Source organism: Somniosus microcephalus, chromosome 11 (genome assembly GCF_052327205.1).
Source record: "Somniosus microcephalus isolate GS21.2 chromosome 11, FLI_Smic_1.0, whole genome shotgun sequence".
Taxonomy (NCBI): Eukaryota; Metazoa; Chordata; class Chondrichthyes; order Squaliformes; family Somniosidae; genus Somniosus; species Somniosus microcephalus.
In genome coordinates this window covers 139,186,012-139,207,112 of record NC_140997.1, presented here as the reverse complement: position 1 = coordinate 139,207,112, position 21,101 = coordinate 139,186,012, and the positions used below count along the sequence as shown (strand labels likewise).

General features: G+C 55.8%; 1 protein-coding gene across 3 annotated transcripts in view; it reads left to right on the top strand.

Annotated features, from left to right (window-relative positions):
- srgap3 (SLIT-ROBO Rho GTPase activating protein 3) overlaps positions 1-21,101 on the top strand; it is a 438,498-nt gene that overhangs the window by 404,615 nt on the left and 12,782 nt on the right. For all 3 annotated transcript variants that reach the window (XM_086001322.1, XM_086001321.1, XM_086001323.1), the window contains exons 19-21: positions 11,051-11,231; positions 15,688-15,837; positions 16,869-17,196. In XM_086001322.1, the coding sequence (XP_085857448.1) occupies positions 11,051-11,231; positions 15,688-15,837; positions 16,869-17,196 (659 nt within the window). The remainder of the gene's footprint in view (positions 1-11,050; positions 11,232-15,687; positions 15,838-16,868; positions 17,197-21,101) is intronic.

Below are 21,101 nucleotides of genomic sequence, written 5' to 3'. Positions count from 1 at the left end.
CCTGTGCTCACTGCCCGTATCCTAACTCGCAGCAAGTCCCGCTCACCCATCGCCCCTGTGCTCACTGCCCATATCCTAACTCGCACCAAGTCCCGCTCACCCATCACCCCTGTGCTCACTGCCTGTATCCTAACTCGCACCAAGTCCCGTTCACCCATCGCCCCTGTGCTCACTGCCCGTGTCCTAACTCGCACCAAGTCCCGCTCACCCATCGCCCCTGTGCTCACTGCCCGTGTCCTAACTCTCTCCCAGTCCCGCTCACCCATCACCCCTGTGCTCACTGCCCGTATCCTAACTCGCAGCAAGTCCCGCTCACCCATCGCCCCTGTGCTCACTGCCCATATCCTAACTCGCACCAAGTCCCGCTCACCCATCACCCCTGTGCTCACTGCCTGTATCCTAACTCGCACCAAGTCCCGTTCACCCATCGCCCCTGTGCTCACTGCCCGTGTCCTAACTCGCACCCAGTCCCGCTCACCCATCACCCCTGTGCTCACTGCCCGTATCCAAACTCGCACCAAGTCCTGCTCACCCATCGCCCCTGTGCTCACTGCCCGTATCCTAACTCGCACCAAGTCCCGCTCACCCATCGCCCCTGTGCTCACTGCCCGTATCCTAACTCGCACCAAGTCCTGCTCACCCATCGCCCCTGTGCTCACTGCCCGTATCCTAACTCGCACCAAGTCCTGCTCACCCATCACCCCTGTGCTCACTGCCCGTATCCAAACTCGCACCAAGTCCTGCTCACCCATCGCCCCTGTGCTCACTGCCCGTATCCTAACTCGCACCAAGTCCTGCTCACCCATCGCCCCTGTGCTCACTGCCTGTATCCTAACTCGCACCAAGTCCCGTTCACCCATCGCCCCTGTGCTCACTGCCCGTGTCCTAACTCGCACCCAGTCCCGCTCACCCATCGCCCCTGTGCTCACTGACCGTATCCTAACTCGCACAAAGTCCCGCTCACCCATCGCCCCTGTGCTCACTGCCCGTGTCCTAACTCGCACCAAGTCCCGCTCACCCATCGCCCCTGTGCTCGTTGCCCGTGTCCTAACTCGCACCAAGTCCCGCTCACCCATCGCCCCTGTGCTCGTTGCCTGTATCCTAACTCGCACCAAGTCCCGCTCACCCATCGGCCCTGTGCTCACTGCCTGTATCCTAACTCGCACCAAGTCCTGCTCACCCATCGCCCCTGTGCTCACTGCCCGTATCCTAACTCGCACCAAGTCCCGCTCACCCATCACCCCTGTGCTCACTGCCCGTATCCTAACTCGCACCAAGTCCCGCTCACCCATCACCCCTGTGCTCACTGCCCGTATCCTAACTCGCACCAAGTCCCGCTCACCCATCACTCCTGTGCTCACTGCCCGTGTCCTAACTCGCACCAAGTCCCGCTCACCCATCGCCCCTGTGCTCGTTGCCCGTATCCTAACTCGCACCAAGTCCCGCTCACCCATCGGCCCTGTCCTAACTCGCACCAAGTCCCGCTCACCCATTGCCCCTGTGCTCACTGCCCGTGTCCTAACTCGCACCAAGTCCCGCTCACCCATCGCCCCTGTGCTCACTGCCCGTGTCCTAACTCGCACCCAGTCCCGCTCACCCATCACCCCTGTGCTCAATGCCCGTATCCGAACTCGCACCAAGTCCCGCTCACCCATCGCCCCTGTGCTCAATGCCCGTATCCTAACTCGCACCAAGTCCCGCTCACCCATTGCCCCTGTGCTCACTGCCCGTGTCCTAACTCGCACCAAGTCCCGCTCACCCATCGCCCCTGTGCTCACTGCCCGTGTCCTAACTCGCACCCAGTCCCGCTCACCCATCACCCCTGTGCTCACTGCCCGTATCCAAACTCGCACCAAGTCCCGCTCACCCATCGCCCCTGTGCTCACTGCCAGTATCCTAACTCGCACCAAGTCCCACTCACCCATCGCCCCTGTGCTCACTGCCCGTGTCCTAACTCGCACCAAGTCCCGCTCACCCATCGCCCCTGTGCTCACTGCCCGTGTCCTAACTCGCACCCAGTCCCGCTCACCCATCACCCCTGTGCTCACTGCCCGTATCCAAACTCGCACCAAGTCCCGCTCACCCATCACCCCTGTGCTCACTGCCCGTATCCTAACTCGCACCAAGTCCTGCTCACCCATCACCCCTGTGCTCACTGCCTGTATCCTAACTCGCACCAAGTCCCGCTCACCCATCACCCCTGTGCTCACTGCCCGTATCCTAACTCGCACCAAGTCCCGCTCACCCATCGCCCCTGTGCTCACTGCCTGTATCCTAACTCGCACCAAGTCCCGCTCACCCATCACCCCTGTGCTCACTGCCCGTATCCTAACTCGCACCAAGTCCCGCTCACCCATCACCCCTGTGCTCACTGCCCGTATCCTAACTCGCACCAAGTCCCGCTCACCCATCACCCCTGTGCTCACTGCCCGTGTCCTAACTCGCACCAAGTCCCGCTCACCCATCACCCCTGTGCTCACTGCCCGTATCCTAACTCGCACCAAGTCCCGCTCACCCATCACCCCTGTGCTCACTCCCCGTATCCTAACTCCCACCAAGTCCCGCTCACCCATCACCCCTGTGCTCACTGCCCGTATCCTAACTCGCACCAAGTCCCGCTCACCCATCACCCCTGTGCTCACTGCCTGTATCCGAACTCGCACCAAGTCCCGCTCACCCATCGCCGCTGTGCTCACTGCCCGTGTCCTAACTCGCACCAAGTCCCGGTCACCCATCGCCCCTGTGCTCACTGCCCGTATCCTAACTCGCACCAAGTCCCGCTCACCCATCGCCCCGTGCTCACTGCCCGTATCCTAACTCGCACCAAGTCCCGCTCACCCATCACCCCTGTGCTCACTGCCTGTATCCTAACTCGCACCAAGTCCCGCTCACCCATCGCCCCTGTGCTCACTGCCCGTATCCTAACTCGCACCAAGTCCCGCTCACCCATCACCCCTGTGCTCGCTGCCTGTGTCCTAACTCGCACCAAGTCCCGCTCACCCATCGCCCCTGTGCTCACTGCCTGTATCCTAACTCGCACCAAGTCCCGCTCACCCATCACCCCTGTGCTCACTGCCTGTATCCTAACTCGCACCAAGTCCCGCTCACCCATCACCCCTGTGCTAACTCGCACCGAGTCCCGCTCACCCATCACACCTGTGCTCGCTGCCCGTGGCCTAAATCGCACCAAGTCCCGCTCACCCATCACCCCTGTGCTCACTGCCCGTGTCCTAAGTCGCACCAAGTCCCGCTCAGACATCGCCCCTGTGCTCACTGACCGTATCCTAACTCGCACCAAGTCCCGCTCACCCATCACCCCTGTGCTCACTCCCTGTATCATAACTCGCACCAAGTCCCGCTCACCCATCACCCCTGTGCTCACTGCCCGTATCATAACTCGCACCAAGTCCCGCTCACCCATCGCCCCTGTGCTCACTGACCGTATCCTAACTCGCACCAAGTCCCGCTCACCCATCGCCCCTGTGCTCACTCCCTGTATCATAACTCGCACCAAGTCCCGCTCACCCATCGCCCCTGTGCTCACTGACCGTATCCTAACTCGCACCAAGTCCCGCTCACCCATCACCCCTGTGCTCACTCCCTGTATCATAACTCGCACCAAGTCCCGCTCACCCATCGCCCCTGTGCTCACTGCCCGTGTCCTAACTCGCACCAAGTCCCGCTCACCCATCGCCCCTGTGCTCACTGCCTGTGTCCTAACTCACACCAAGTCCCGCTCACCCATCGCCCCTGTGCTCGCTGCCTGTATCCTAACTCGCACCAAGTCCCGCTCACCCATCACCCCTGTGCTCACTGCCCGTGTCCTAACTCGCACCAAGTCCCGCTCACCCATCGCCCCTGTGCTCACTGCCCGTATCCTAACTCGCACCAAGTCCCGCTCACCCATTGCCCCTGTGCTCACTGCCCGTATCCTAACTCGCACCAAGTCCCGCTCACCCATCGCCCCTGTGCTCACTGCCTGTATCCTAACTCGCACCAAGTCCCGCTCACCCATCGCCCCTGTGCTCACTGCCCGTGTCCTAACTCGCACCCAGTCCCGCTCACCCATCACCCCTGTGCTCACTGCCCGTATCCGAACTCGCACCAAGTCCCGCTCACCCATCGCCCCTGTGCTCACTGCCCGTATCCTAACTCGCACCAAGTCCTGCTCACCCATCACCCCTGTGCTCACTGACCGTATCCTAACTCGCACCAAGTCCCGCTCACCCATTGCCCCTGTGCTCACTGCCCGTGTCCTAACTCGCACCAAGTCCCGCTCACCCATCGCCCCTGTGCTCACTGCCCGTGTCCTAACTCTCTCCCAGTCCCGCTCACCCATCACCCCTGTGCTCACTGCCCGTATCCTAACTCGCAGCAAGTCCCGCTCGCCCATCGCCCCTGTGCTCACTGCCCGTATCCTAACTCGCACCAAGTCCCGCTCACCCATCACCCCTGTGCTCACTGCCCGTATCCAAACTCGCACCAAGTCCTGCTCACCCATCGCCCCTGTGCTCACTGCCCGTATCCTAACTCGCACCAAGTCCCGCTCACCCATCACCCCTGTGCTCACTGCCTGTATCCTAACTCGCACCAAGTCCCGCTCACCCATCACTCCTGTGCTCACTGCCTGTATCCTAACTCGCACCAAGTCCCGTTCACCCATCGCCCCTGTGCTCACTGACCGTATCCTAACTCGCACAAAGTCCCGCTCACCCATCGCCCCTGTGCTCACTGCCCGTGTCCTAACTCGCACCAAGTCCCGCTCACCCATCGCCCCTGTGCTCGTTGCCTGTATCCTAACTTGCACCAAGTCCCGCTCACCCATCGGCCCTGTGCTCACTGCCCGTGTCCTAACTCGCACCAAGTCCCGCTCACCCATCGCCCCTGTGCTCACTGCCCGTATCCTAACTCGCACCAAGTCCCGCTCACCCATCGCCCCTGTGCTCACTGACCGTATCCTAACTCGCACCAAGTCCCGCTCACCCATCAGCCCTGTGCTCACTGCCCATGTCCTAACTCGCACCAAGTCCCGCTCACACATCGCCCCTGTGCTCACTCCCTGTATCATAACTCGCACCAAGTCCCGCTCACCCATCGCCCCTGTGCTCACTCCCTGTATCATAACTCGCACCAAGTCCCGCTCACCCATTACCCCTGTGCTCACTGACCGTATCCTAACTCGCACCAAGTCCCGCTCACCCATCGCCCCTGTGCTCACTCCCTGTATCATAACTCGCACCAAGTCCCGCTCACCCATCGCCCCTGTGCTCACTGCCCGTGTCCTAACTCGCACCAAGTCCCGCTCACCCATCGCCCCTGTGCTCACTGCCTGTGTCCTAACTCACACCAAGTCCCGCTCACCCATCGCCCCTGTGCTCGCTGCCTGTATCCTAACTCGCACCAAGTCCCGCTCACCCATCACCCCTGTGCTCACTGCCCGTGTCCTAACTCGCACCAAGTCCCGCTCACCCATCGCCCCTGTGCTCACTGCCCGTGTCCTAACTCGCACCCAGTCCCGCTCACCCATCACCCCTGTGCTCACTGCCCGTATCCGAACTCGCACCAAGTCCCGCTCACCCATCGCCCCTGTGCTCACTGACCGTATCCTAACTCGCACCAAGTCCCGCTCACCCATCACCCCTGTGCTCACTGCCCGTATCCAAACTCGCACCAAGTCCTGCTCACCCATCGCCCCTGTGCTCACTGCCCGTATCCTAACTCGCACCAAGTCCCGCTCACCCTTCACCCCTGTGCTCACTGCCTGTATCCTAACTCGCACCAAGTCCCGCTCACCCATCACTCCTGTGCTCACTGCCTGTATCCTAACTCGCACCAAGTCCCGTTCACCCATCGCCCCTGTGCTCACTGACCGTATCCTAACTCGCACAAAGTCCCGCTCACCCATCGCCCCTGTGCTCACTGCCCGTGTCCTAACTCGCACCAAGTCCCGCTCACCCATCGCCCCTGTGCTCGTTGCCTGTATCCTAACTCGCACCAAGTCCCGCTCACCCATCGGCCCTGTGCTCACTGCCCGTGTCCTAACTCGCACCAAGTCCCGCTCACCCATCGCCCCTGTGCTCACTGCCCGTATCCTAACTCGCACCAAGTCCCGCTCACCCATCGCCCCGTGCTCGCTGCCTGTATCCTAACTCGCACCAAGTCCCGCTCACCCATCACCCCTGTGCTCACTGCCCGTATCCTAACTCGCACCAAGTCCCGCTCACCCATCGCCCCTGTGCTCACTGCCCGTGTCCTAACTCGCACCAAGTCCCGCTCACCCATCGCCCCTGTGCTCACTGCCCGTATCCTAACTCGCACCAAGTCCTGCTCACCCATCACCCCTGTGCTCACTGACCGTATCCTAACTCGCACCAAGTCCCGCTCACCCATTGCCCCTGTGCTCACTGCCCGTGTCCTAACTCGCACCAAGTCCCGCTCACCCATCGCCCCTGTGCTCACTGCCCGTGTCCTAACTCTCTCCCAGTCCCGCTCACCCATCACCCCTGTGCTCACTGCCCGTATCCTAACTCGCAGCAAGTCCCGCTCGCCCATCGCCCCTGTGCTCACTGCCCGTATCCTAACTCGCACCAAGTCCCGCTCACCCATCACCCCTGTGCTCACTGCCCGTATCCAAACTCGCACCAAGTCCTGCTCACCCATCGCCCCTGTGCTCACTGCCCGTATCCTAACTCGCACCAAGTCCCGCTCACCCATCACCCCTGTGCTCACTGCCTGTATCCTAACTCGCACCAAGTCCCGCTCACCCATCACTCCTGTGCTCACTGCCTGTATCCTAACTCGCACCAAGTCCCGTTCACCCATCGCCCCTGTGCTCACTGACCGTATCCTAACTCGCACAAAGTCCCGCTCACCCATCGCCCCTGTGCTCACTGCCCGTGTCCTAACTAGCACCAAGTCCCGCTCACCCATCGCCCCTGTGCTCGTTGCCTGTATCCTAACTTGCACCAAGTCCCGCTCACCCATCGGCCCTGTGCTCACTGCCCGTGTCCTAACTCGCACCAAGTCCCGCTCACCCATCGCCCCTGTGCTCACTGCCCGTATCCTAACTCGCACCAAGTCCCGCTCACCCATCGCCCCTGTGCTCACTGACCGTATCCTAACTCGCACCAAGTCCCGCTCACCCATCAGCCCTGTGCTCACTGCCCATGTCCTAACTCGCACCAAGTCCCGCTCACACATCGCCCCTGTGCTCACTCCCTGTATCATAACTCGCACCAAGTCCCGCTCACCCATCGCCCCTGTGCTCACTCCCTGTATCATAACTCGCACCAAGTCCCGCTCACCCATTACCCCTGTGCTCACTGACCGTATCCTAACTCGCACCAAGTCCCGCTCACCCATCGCCCCTGTGCTCACTCCCTGTATCATAACTCGCACCAAGTCCCGCTCACCCATCGCCCCTGTGCTCACTGCCCGTGTCCTAACTCGCACCAAGTCCCGCTCACCCATCGCCCCTGTGCTCACTGCCTGTGTCCTAACTCACACCAAGTCCCGCTCACCCATCGCCCCTGTGCTCGCTGCCTGTATCCTAACTCGCACCAAGTCCCGCTCACCCATCACCCCTGTGCTCACTGCCCGTGTCCTAACTCGCACCAAGTCCCGCTCACCCATCGCCCCTGTGCTCACTGCCCGTGTCCTAACTCGCACCCAGTCCCGCTCACCCATCACCCCTGTGCTCACTGCCCGTATCCGAACTCGCACCAAGTCCCGCTCACCCATCGCCCCTGTGCTCACTGACCGTATCCTAACTCGCACCAAGTCCCGCTCACCCATCACCCCTGTGCTCACTGCCCGTATCCAAACTCGCACCAAGTCCTGCTCACCCATCGCCCCTGTGCTCACTGCCCGTATCCTAACTCGCACCAAGTCCCGCTCACCCTTCACCCCTGTGCTCACTGCCTGTATCCTAACTCGCACCAAGTCCCGCTCACCCATCACTCCTGTGCTCACTGCCTGTATCCTAACTCGCACCAAGTCCCGTTCACCCATCGCCCCTGTGCTCACTGACCGTATCCTAACTCGCACAAAGTCCCGCTCACCCATCGCCCCTGTGCTCACTGCCCGTGTCCTAACTCGCACCAAGTCCCGCTCACCCATCGCCCCTGTGCTCGTTGCCTGTATCCTAACTCGCACCAAGTCCCGCTCACCCATCGGCCCTGTGCTCACTGCCCGTGTCCTAACTCGCACCAAGTCCCGCTCACCCATCGCCCCTGTGCTCACTGCCCGTATCCTAACTCGCACCAAGTCCCGCTCACCCATCGCCCCGTGCTCGCTGCCTGTATCCTAACTCGCACCAAGTCCCGCTCACCCATCACCCCTGTGCTCACTGCCCGTATCCTAACTCGCACCAAGTCCCGCTCACCCATCGCCCCTGTGCTCACTGCCCGTGTCCTAACTCGCACCAAGTCCCGCTCACCCATCGCCCCTGTGCTCACTGCCTGTCTCCTAACTCGCACCAAGTCCCGCTCACCCATCGCCCCTGTGCTCACTGCCTGTCTCCTAACTCGCACCAAGTCCTGCTCACCCATCGCCCCTGTGCTCACTGCCCGTATCCTAACTCGCACCAAGTCCCGCTCACCCACCGCCCCTGTGCTCGCTGCCTGTATCCTAAGTCGCACCAAGTCCCGCTCACCCATCACCCCTGTGCTCACTGCCCGTATCCTAACTCGCACCATGTCCCGCTCACCCATCGCCCCTGTGCTCACTGCCCGTATCCTAACTCGCACCAGGTCCCGCTCACCCATCGCCCCTGTGCTCACTGCCTGTATCCTAACTCGCACCAAGTCCCGCTCACCCATCACCCCCGTGCTCACTGCCCGTGTCCTAACTCGCACCAAGTCCCGCTCACCCATCACCCCTGTGCTCACTCCCCGTATCCTAACTCCCACCAAGTCCCGCTCACCCATCACCCCTGTGCTCACTGCCCGTGTCCTAACTCGCACCAAGTCCCGCTCACCCATCGCCCCTGTGCTCGCTGCCTGTATCCTAACTCGCACCAAGTCCCGCTCACCCATCACCCCTGTGCTCACTGCCTGTATCCTAACTCGCACCAAGTCCCGCTCACCCATCACCCCTGTGCTCACTGCCTGTATCCTAACTCGCACCAAGTCCCGCTCACCCATCGCCCCTGTGCTCACTGCCTGTATCCTAACTCGCACCAAGCCCCGCTCACCCATCACACCTGTGCTCACTGCCCGTATCCTAACTCGCACCAAGTCCCGCTCACCCATCACCCCTGTGCTCACTGCCTGTATCCTAACTCGCACCAAGTCCCGCTCACCCATCACCCCTGTGCTCACTGCCTGTATCCTAACTCGCACCAAGTCCCGCTCACCCATCACCCCTGTGCTCACTGCCTGTATCCTAACTCGCACCAAGTCCTGCTCACCCATCACCCCTGTGCTCACTGTCTGTATCCTAACTCGCACCAAGTCCCGCTCACCCATCACCCCTGTGCTCACTGCCCGTATCCTAACTCGCACCAAGTCCCGCTCACCCATCGCCCCTGTGCTCACTGCCCGTATCCTAACTCGCACCAAGTCCCGCTCACCCATCACCCCTGTGCTCACTGCCCGTATCCTAACTCGCACCAAGTCCCGTTCACCCATCGCCCCTGTGCTCACTGCCCGTGTCCTAACTCGCACCAAGTCCCGTTCACCCATCACCCCTGTGCTCACTGCCTGTATCCTAACTCGCACCAAGTCACGTTCACCCATCACCCCTCTCACTGCCTGTATCCTAACTCGCACCAAGTCCCGTTCACCCATCACCCCTGTGCTCACTGCCTGTATCCTAACTCGCACCAAGTCCCGCTCACCCATCACCCCTGTGCTCACTGCCCGTGTCCTAACTCGCACCAAGTCCTGCTCACCCATCACCCCTGTGCTCACTGCCCGTATCCTAACTCGCATCAAGTCCCGCTCACCCATCACCCCTGTGCTCACTGCCCGTGTTCTAACTCGCACCAAGTCCTGCTCACCCATCACCCCTGTGCTCACTGCCTGTATCCTAACTCGCACCAAGTCCCGCTCACCCATCACCCCTGTGCTCACTGCCCGTGTCCTAACTCGCACCAAGTCCCACTCACCCATCGCCCCTGTGCTCACTGCCCGTGTCCTAACTCGCACCAAGTCCCGCTCACCCATCACCCCTGTGCTCACTGCCCGTGTCCTAACTCGCACCAAGTCCCGCTCAGCCATCACCCCTGTGCTCACTGCCCGTATCCTAACTCGCACCAAGTCCCGCTCACCCATCACCCCTCTCACCTCAATTGGCTCCCAGTCCGGCAACGCCTCGATTTTAAAATTCACCTCCTTGTGTTCAATCCCTCTATGATCTTGCCCCCTCCCTAACATTGTAACCTCCTCCAGCCCTACAACCCTCCGAGATCTCTGCGTTCCTCCAGTTCTGGCCTCTTGCACATCCCTGATATTCATCACCCCACCATTGGCAGCCATATTCAACTGCCTGGCACCAAGCTCTGGATTCCCCTCCCTAAACTTCGCCGCCTCTCCTCCTTTAAGATGCTCCTTTAAGCCTACCTCTTTAACCAAGCTTTTGGTCACCTGTCTGAATATTTCCTTATGAGGCTCGGTTTCAAATTTTGACCGATAATAGCTTCTGTGAGGTGCCTCGGATGTTTTTGCTAAGTAAAATGCGCTATATAAATGCAAGTTGTTGTAGCCCCCACCCCTCGGGCAGTGAGGCCAATGATGATGACCCAGCCCCTGCACTCGTTAACATCAGTGAACTCAGCACAGACCAGGGTGGAAGTTTACACACAAATTTAATCATATCAGTTTATAAGGAGGCCGAATGGCCTCCTCCTGTGCTGTAAGATTCTATGAAGAATGGACAATATCTAAAATGCAAACCGCACACACTTAAGAATGTTCCTCTTAACACGTTCCCCCTTCCCTGATCTCGACGAGCATGAAATCCAACAAATAAAAGATGCATGAAAAGTTTCTTGCTGCGCAGCCAAGCAGGTCACCAACTCACTGCACTATGGGTCTCCAACCTCTTGCAGAGATCGAGCAGATCGAAGCCATTGCAAAGTTCGACTATGTTGGCCGGTCGCCCCGGGAGCTGTCGTTCAAGAAGGGAGCCTCTCTGCTGCTGTACCAGCGGGCGTCAGAGGACTGGTGGGAGGGACGGCACAATGGACTGGACGGCCTGATACCCCATCAGTACATCGTGGTACAGGACATGTGAGTGTTCGTCCTCATGCCGATCTTAGTCTTGCCTCTGAAAGGCTATTGCTCCGGGTGGCTCTGGATTGTCAAATTAAAGGGAATCGGGGAACTTGCTCTCAAAAGCATTGCACCCACACCTTTACAACTGCAATAATAATTCACCAACTTTAATATATTTTTTAAAACCCCACTGCTTGTTCACAGGGGTTAGGATTCCACAAGGGGCTTCTCCCGGTTGCCTGCCGTAACTTTGAGAGGGAGGAGGATCAGTGGCAATCCTGGAGAAATGGCCCAGCGGACCAAAGTTACCGTGGGTGGCCATTAGGACCCCTGTAGAAGTTTTTCCCCCTAGCCTTCCACTGCCAGCACCTGGGGTTAAATCAAACCAAGACTTCTGGGTTGCGAGCCTGCCGCACCCAGCTGCAATGGTCCTCGGTGAAATTAGCTTGGTTGGTCTTAATCCATCTCGACTGGGCACACAGCTGCCAATATTTCAGCACACTCACTCCGGGAGGCTACAGGGCAACTGATGTAGCAAATGGAAACTGTCACAATGGAACAGTAGGAGGACATTCTCCTTGGGTTGGGGCTGAGATACACTGTTGAGGCACAGTAGAGGGAGCTTTACTCTGTATCTAGCCCGTGCTGTACCTGCCCTGGGAGTGTTTGATGGGACAGTGTAGAGGGAGCTTTACCCTGTATCTAACCTGGGCTGTGCCTGCCCGGGTAGTGTTTGATGGGACAGTGTAGAGGGAGCTTTACACTGTATCTAACCCGTGCTGTACCTGCCCTGGGAGTGTTTGATGGGACAGTGTAGAGGGAGCTTTACACTGTATCTAACCCGTGCTGTACCTGCCCTGGGAGTGTTTGATGGGACAGTGTACGTGGAGCTTTACTCTGTATCTAACCCATGCTGTACCTGCCCTGGGAGTGTTTGATGGGACAGTGTACTTGGAGCTTTACTCTGTATCTAACCCGTGCTGTACCTGCCCTGGGAGTGTTTGATGGGACAGTGTAGAGGGAGCTTTACTCTGTATCTAACCTGTGCTGTACCTGCCCTGGGAGTGTTTGATGGGACAGTGTAGAGGGAGCTTTACACTGTATCTAACCCGTGCTGTACCTGCCCTGGGAGTGTTTGATGGGACAGTGTAGAGTGAGCTTTACTCTGTATCAAACCCTGCTGTACCTACTCTGGGAGTGTTTGATGGGACAGTGTAGAGGGAGCTTTACTCTGTATCTAACCTGTGCTGTACCTGCCCTGGGAGTGTTTGATGGGACAGTGTACATGGAGCTTTACTCTGTACCTAACCCGTGCTGTACCTGCCCTGGGAGTGTTTGATGGGACAGTGTAGAGGGAGCTTTACTCTGTATCTAACCCGTGCTGTACCTGCCCTGGGAGTGTTTGATGGGACAGTGTAGAGGGAGCTTTACTCTGTATCTAACCCGTGCTGTACCTGTCCTGGGAGTGTTTGATGGGACAGTGTACATGGAGCTTTACTGTATATCTAACCCGTGCTGTACCTGCCCTGGGAGTGTTTGATGGGACAGTGTAGAGGGAGCTTTACTCTGTATTCATAGCAAGAGGGTTCGAGTACAGGAACAAAGATGTCTTGCTGCAGTTGTACAGGGCCTTGGTGAGACCGCATCTTGAGTATTGTGTGCAGTTTTGGTCGCCTTATCTGAGGAAGGACGTTCTTGCCATGGAAGGAGTGCAGCGAAGATTCACCAGGCTGATACCTGGGATAGCAGGAATGACGTATGAGGAGAGATTGTGTCGATTGGGCTTATACTCACTGGAGTTTAGAAGATTGAGAGGGGATCTCATCGAAACCTAAAAATTCTGTCAGGCCTGGACAGACTAGATGCAGGAAGGATGTTCCCGATGGCCGGGGAGTCCAGAACCAGGGGTCATAGTCTAAGGATAAGGGGTAAGCCATTTAGGACTGAGATGAGGAGGAATTTCTACACCCAGAGAGTGGTGAACCTGTGGAATTCTCTACCACAGAGGGCGGTGGAGGCCAGTTCATTAAATATATTCACGAAGGAGTTGGATATATTTCTTAAGGCTAAAGGGATCAAGGGATATGGGGAGAAGGCAGGGACAGGGTACTGAATTTGGATGATCAGCCATGATCTCATTGAATGGTGGAGCAGGCTCGAGGGGCCGAATGGCCTACTCCTGCTCCTATCTTCTATGTTTCTAACCCGTGCTGTACCTGTCCTGGGAGTGTTTGATGGGACAGTGCACATGGAACTTTACTCTGTATCTAACCCATGTTGTACCTGTCCTGGGAGTGTTTGATGGGACAGTGTACATGGAGCTTTACTCTGTATCTAACCCGTGCTGTACCTGCCCTGGGAGTGTTTGATGGGACAGTGTAGAGGGAGCTTTACTCTATCTAACCCGTGCTGTACCTGCCCTGGGAGTGTTTGATGGGACAGTGTACATGGAGCTTTACTCTGTATCTAACCCGTGCTGTACCTGTCCTGGGAGTGTTTGATGGGACAGTGTAGAGGGAGCTTTGCTCTGTATCTAACCCACGCAGTACCTGTCCTGGGAGTGTTTAATGGGACAGTGTAGAGGGAGCTTTGCTCTGTATCTAACCCGCGCAGTACCTGTCCTGGGTGTGTTTAATGGGACAGTGTAGAGGGAGCTTTGCTCTGTATCTAACCCGCGCGTGCTGTACCTGTCCTGGGAGTGTTTGATGCTGACACTAACGGAGGGTGGTATTTCTCAATTTCACTCTGTGGAATCTCATGGGCCCTATTCCTCCAGCACTGACACCTAAGTAAAGAAGTCAATCTCCCTGCCCTGTCGGAGAACCCCTGCGTTGATCCTGCAGCCTACACGTTGTTGGCACTGCACACCCTGTCATTTTATGGGGGGGGCGGGGTCGGCTTAGTAGCGGCCTGCCAGCTGGCCTGGAGGTGCTGGTCATAGAGTCATAGAGTTATACAGCACAGAAAGAGGCCCTTCGGCCCATCGTGTCTGCGCCGTCCATCAAGCCCTGTCCAATCTAATCCCATTTTCCAGCATTTGGTCCATAGCCTTGTATGCAATGGCATTTCAAGTGCTCATCCAAATGCTTCTTGAATGTTGTGAGGGTTCCTTCCTCTACCACCCTTTTAGGCAGTGAGTTCCAGACTCCAACCACCCTCTGGGTGAAAAAGTTCCTCCTCAAATCCCCTCTAAACCTCCTGCCCCTTACCTTGAATCTATGCCCCCTTGTTATTGACCCCCCTACTAAGGGGAAAAGTTCCTCTTTATCTACCCTATCTATGCCCCTCATCATTTTGTACACCTCAATCAGGTCCCCCCTCAGCCTTCTTTGCTCCAAGGAAAACAACCCCAGCCTGTTCAGTCTCTTCATAGCTGAGGCGCTCCATCCCAGGTAACATCCTGGTGAATCTTCTCTGCACCCTCTCCAAAGCAATCACATCCTTGGTCCCTGGTTAACTGGTGCTAGCTGGGTAAGCTGCATTTTACCGGTAACGTAATTGTTTTGGAGTCACATGGCTCAAGGTGTTGTCTTTAATGAGACGGTTCTGCGGGGGGAGCATGTTTAAATCAGACTAATGTGATTGCTGGTCGGTGTCTGCTGGCGATCAGAAGATGTGCAACAATGGCAACGACTCCATTGCATGAGATATGGATTAAAGTTAACCAGTATGATCTGCTCCAGTGTGCAGTCTGGGGCGTCTATCGCAGAGGAGCACAAGGTTCCACGTCACGTCTGATCCCTCGAGCCTAGTGGTGAAATGAGCTCCGTTTCTTGTGTTTATGAAATGGCTTTAGAAAGCCAACAGTTTCATGCTCTGAGTATAACCCAGCTGCATTCGAACGTCAGAGGTGCAGTCTCCCCCCTCCCTTCTTGGCCGCGGTTTCCTGCCGCACTCTGTATTTCTCTCTGATTAATCTTGCATGACGTCAGTCTGGGATGTGCTGTCAAGTAGCTATGTGAATGCTCGGCCCCCTGATGTAGAGTAGTAAGTGACAGCTGTCATATAACACCTGGGTGCCAGCCTCTGAGTCAGAAGGTTGTGGGTTTGAGCCACACGCCAGAGACTTGAGCACAAAATCGAGGCTGACATTCCCGTGCAGTACTGAGGGAGGGCTGCACTGTCCGAGGTGCCAATTTTTGGATGAAACGTTAAACTGAGGCCCTGTCTACCCTCTCAAAAGATCCCAAGACACTATTTCGAAGAAGATCATGGGAGTTCTCCTAGCCAATATTTATCCCTCAACCAACATCACTAAAACAGATTATCTGGTCTTTTATCACATTGCTGTTTGTGGGATCTTGCTGAGTGCAAATTGCGCGTTTCCTACATTACAACAGTGAGTACATTTCAAAAGTACTTAATTGGCTGTAAAGCACTTTGGGGCGTCCCGAGCTCGTGAAAGGCGCTATATAAATGCAAGTCTTTCTTTCAAGTCGAGCAGTAAGTGACCTCTGCCTTCTGTCCTCAGGGACGATGCCTTCTCAGACAGCTTGAGTCAGAAAGCGGACAGCGAGGCCAGCAGCGGCCCACTCCTGGACGACAAGGCATCGTCAAAGAATGACCTCCAGTCCCCGTCTGACCACTTGCCGGAGTTTTCCTTTGGAGGGATCTTGGGCAGGTACAGGCTTCCTTTCCTGGGGGTTGGTGAATGAAGGCGGTGTCTGTTCAATTAAGGATTCTTACAGGTGCAATGTGGTCTATCTAATAGAAAGAGAGGGCGATGAGGGGAAATTCAGGGTCCAGGCCTTGACTTCCATGACAAGCAATGATAAATGTGAGATTATGGCTCCCCCTGATGGAAGAGTGTGTAAGTGCACTGCACTGTGTGATGTTAAAGGCCACATGGTCCCAGTTTCGATCCTTGGTGTGGCAGTAGGGCAACTAAAGTTGGCCTCAGTGCCCCTTGGGCAGGGAAGAGAAAATCATCCAAGGCTCCTGATCACTATTCAGCGATGTTGAGTACTGACAGGAATGGGCTCATCCGCAATGTCTCATAGAGTTAAATAGTCGCCATCACTCACTGCCTGGACTGGCACATGAAGAATAGCCATTTGGGTGAGGCACCGATTGGAAGGGGAGTGGTGGGGATTATTTTAGAATAGTAATTTTGATCAGATAATTGAGAGATTTTTACTGTCAGAAGCTGTTGGTGCGTTAAACATAAGGCAGTGATAGGGATAGTAAGTCCCTCTGCCTGTCATCCTGGGAACCTGAGTAAACCGAGTGTCAGTTGTGGCTCAGTGGGTAGCACTCTCATCTCTGAATCGGAAGGTCGTGGGTTCAAGTTCCACTCCAAAGACTTGAGCACAATAAACCAGGCTGACACAGCAGTACAGTACCAAGGGAGTGCTGCCCTGTCAGAGGTGCCATCTTTCGGATGAGACGTGAAACCGAGGCCCCGTCTGCCCTCTCAGGTGGATGTTAAATATTCTGCACTATTCGAAGAAGAGCAGGGGAGTTCTCCCCGGTGTCCTGGCCAATATTTATCCCTCAACCACATTAACACATTGCTGTTTGTGGGAGCTTGCTGATCGCAAATTGGCTGCCACGTTTCCTACATTACAACAGTGACTACACTTCAAAAGTACTTTACTGGCGCTTTGGGACGTGAAAGGCACTATATAAACGCAAGTTCTGTCTTTCTTTTAGGGTACGGTTGAGGTCCGACGGTGCTGCGATTCAGCGACGTCGCAGTGGCGGGGACGCACACAGCCCAGTCAGAGGGTCCGGGCCGGGCATCGACACCCCTCCACGGGCCGCAGCATGCCCCAGCAGCCCCCATAAAATCACCGTCAACCGGGGCCGGATGGAGAGCCCGGAGAAAAGGCGGCTGGCTACCTTCGGGAGCGCCGGTAGCATCAATTACCCGGACAGAAAGAACCTAGGAGACAGCCATCCCTTGAGGCAGACGTCTCTGTCCACTCGCCACAGCAGTCTCGGAGATCACAAGGCTCTGGAGACAGAAGCACTGGCTGAGGTAATGAGGTCTCCACAGCTCAGCTGAGAGACTGCAGAGAATGGCAAATGAACACGTCTGCTGGCCGCAGGGGTCCTGCGTGAAATGAGTTGGGCAGCGGGATGGCTCCGCGCCACAACACTGCCCCTAATCTGGCACAAGTTAGTGATCTCACTCAGACAGACCATGGATGGTGGGTGTGGGAAATGGAAATATCACACTAGGCACTCTTCTGAGATTGGGGCTGAGGCACAAAGTTGGATCTATACAGAGAGAGCTTTACTCTGTATCTAACCTTGCATTACTTGACCTGGGAGAGTTTGATGAGACAGTGTAGAAAGCACTTTATTCTGTATCTAACTCGTAATGTACCTACCCTGGGAATGTTTGATGGGCGGTGTAGAGGGAGCTTTACTCTGTATCTAACCCGTGCTGTATCTACCCTACGAGAGCTTGATAGGACAGGGTAGAGGGAGCTTTACTCTACCTAAACTACTGTACCAAATTTGGGAGTGTGCCGAAGGATCTTTACTCCATAAATAACCAATGCTGTACCTACTCTGTGAGTGTTTGATGGGACAATGGAAAGGGAGCTTTACTCTGTAGCTAACCTGTGCTATGTCTCACCTAGGTGTGTTTAATGGGAAAGTTTAGAGGGTTCTTTACTCTATATCTAATCTGGCCCTGGGGTTTTTGATAAGGCAGTGAAGAAGAAGCTTTACAATGCATCTAACCCACACTGTACTTGACCTGGGAGTGCTTGATGAGACTCTATACAGGGATCTTTACTCCATATCTAACCTTGCAATACTTGGCCTGGGATTGTTTGATGGACATTGTAGAGGGAGCTTTACTCTGCAGCTAACATGCAGTATCTGACCTGGAAGTGTTTGATGTGAAAGTGTAGAGAGAGATTTATCTGCATCTAACCTGTGCTGCATCTGAGCTGGGAGTGATTGATGGGGCAGTGTAGAGGGAGCTTTACTCTGTATCTAACCTGTGCTGTACCTGCCCTGGAAGTGTTTGATGGGACAGTGTAGAGGGAGCTTTACTCTGTATCTAACCCATGCTGTACCTGCCCTGGAAGTGTTTGATGGGGCAGTGTCGAGGGAGCTTTACTCTGTATCTAACCTGTGCTGTACCTGCCCTGGGGGTGTTTGATGGGACAGTGTAGAGGGAGCTTTACTCTGTATCTAACCTGTGCTGTACCTGCCCTGGAAGTGTTTGATGGGACAGTGTAGAGGGAGCTTTACTCTGTATCTAACCCGTGCTGTACCTGCCCTGGGGGTGTTTGATGGGACATTGTAGAGGGAGCTTTACTCTGTATCTAACCCGTGCTGTACCTGCCCTGGGGGTGTTTGATGGGACAGTGTAGAGGGAGCTTTACTCTGTATCTAACCTGTGCTGTACCTGCCCTGGGGGTGTTTGATGGGACAGTGTAGAGGGAGCTTTACTCTGTATCTAACCCGTGCTGTACCTGCCCTGGGGGTGTTTGATGGGACAGTGTAGAGGGAGCTTTATTCTGCATCTAACCCGTGCTGTACCTGCCCTGGGGGGTGTTTGATGGGACAGTGTAGAGAGAGATTTATCTGCATCTAACCTGTGCTGCATCTGAGCTGGGAGTGATTGATGGGGCAGTGTAGAGGGAGCTTTACTCTGTATCTAACCTGTGCTGTACCTGCCCTGGAAGTGTTTGATGGGACAGTGTAGAGGGAGCTTTACTCTGTATCTAACCCATGCTGTACCTGCCCTGGAAGTGTTTGATGGGGCAGTGTCGAGGGAGCTTTACTCTGTATCTAACCTGTGCTGTACCTGTCCTGGGAGTGTTTGATGGGACAGTGTAGAGGGAGCTTTACTCTGTATCTAACCCGTGCTGTACCTGCCCTGGGGGGTGTTTGATGGGACAGTGTAGAGGGAGCTTTACTCTGTATCTAACCCGTGCTGTACCTGCCCTGGGGGTGTTTGATGGACAGTGCAGTGGGAGCTTTACTCTGTATCTAACCCGTGCTGTTCCTGCCCTGGGAGTGTTTGATGGGACAGTGTAGAGGAAGCTTTACTCTGTATCTAACCCGTGCTGTACCTGCCCTGGGAGTGTTTGATGGACAGTGTAGTGGGAGCTTTACTCTGTATCTAACCCGTGCTGTACCTGCCCTGGGAGTGTTTGATGGACAGTGTAGAGGGAGCTTTACTCTGTATCTAACCCGTGCTGTACCTGCCCTGGGAGTGTTTGATGGGACAGTGTAGAGGGAGCTTTACTCTGTATCTAACCCGTGCTGTACCTGCCCTGGGAGTGTTTGATGGGACAGTGCAGAGGGAGCTTTACTCTGTATCTAACCTGTGCTGTACCTGCCCTGGGGGTGTTTGATGGGACAGTGTAGAGGGAGCTTTACTCTGTATCTAACCTGTGCTGTACCTGACCTGGGAGTGTTTGATGGGACAGTGTAGAGGGAGCTTTACTCTGTATCTAACCTGTGCTGTACCTGACCTGGGAGTGTTTGATGGGACAGTGTAGAGGGAGCTTTACTCTGTATCTAACCTGTGCTGTACCTGCCCTGGGGGTGTTTGATGGGACAGTGTAGAGGGAGCTTTACTCTGCATCTAACCTGTGCTGTACCTGACCTGGGAGTGTTTGATGGGACAGTGTAGAGGGAGCTTTACTCTGTATCTAATCTGTGCTGTACCTGCCCTGGGGGTGTTTGATGGGACAGTGTAGAGGGAGCTTTACTCTGTATCTAACTCGTGCTGTACCTGCCCTGGGAGTGTTTGATGGGACAGTGTAGAGGGAGCTTTACTCTGTATCTAACCTGTGCTGTACCTGACCTGGGAGTGTTTGATGGGACAGTGTAGAGGGAGCTTTACTCTGTATCTAACCTGTGCTGTACCTGCCCTGGGGGTGTTTGATGGGACAGTGTAGAGGGAGCTTTACTCTGTATCTAACCCGTGCTGTTCCTGCCCTGGGAGTGTTTGATGGGACAGTGTAGAGGAAGCTTTACTCTGTATCTAACCCGTGCTGTACCTGCCCTGGGAGTGTTTGATGGACAGTGTAGTGGGAGCTTTACTCTGTATCTAACCCGTGCTGTACCTGCCCTGGGAGTGTTTGATGGACAGTGTAGAGGGAGCTTTACTCTGTATCTAACCCGTGCTGTACCTGCCCTGGGAGTGTTTGATGGGACAGTGTAGAGGGAGCTTTACTCTGTATCTAACCCGTGCTGTACCTGCCCTGGGAGTGTTTGATGGGACAGTGCAGAGGGAGCTTTACTCTGTATCTAACCTGTGCTGTACCTGCCCTGGGGGTGTTTGATGGGACAGTGTAGAGGGAGCTTTACTCTGTATCTAACCTGTGCTGTACCTGACCTGGGAGTGTTTGATGGGACAGTGTAGAGGGAGCTTTACTCTGTATCTAACCTGTGCTGTACCTGACCTGGGAGTGTTTGATGGGACAGTGTAGAGGGAGCTTTACTCTGTATCTAACCTGTGCTGTACCTGCCCTGGGGGTGTTTGATGGGACAGTGTAGAGGGAGCTTTACTCTGCATCTAACCTGTGCTGTACCTGACCTGGGAGTGTTTGATGGGACAGTGTAGAGGGAGCTTTACTCTGTATCTAATCTGTGCTGTACCTGCCCTGGGGGTGTTTGATGGGACAGTGTAGAGGGAGCTTTACTCTGTATCTAACCTGTGCTGTACCTGACCTGGGAGTGTTTGATGGGACAGTGTAGAGGGAGCTTTACTCTGTATCTAACCCGTGCTGTACCTGTCCTGGGGGTGTTTGATGGGACAGTGTAGAGGGAGCTTTACTCTGTATCTAACTCGTGCTGTACCTGCCCTGGGAGTGTTTGATGGGACAGTGTAGAGGGAGCTTTACTCTGTATCTAACCTGTGCTGTACCTGACCTCGGAGTGTTTGATGGGACAGTGTAGAGGGAGCTT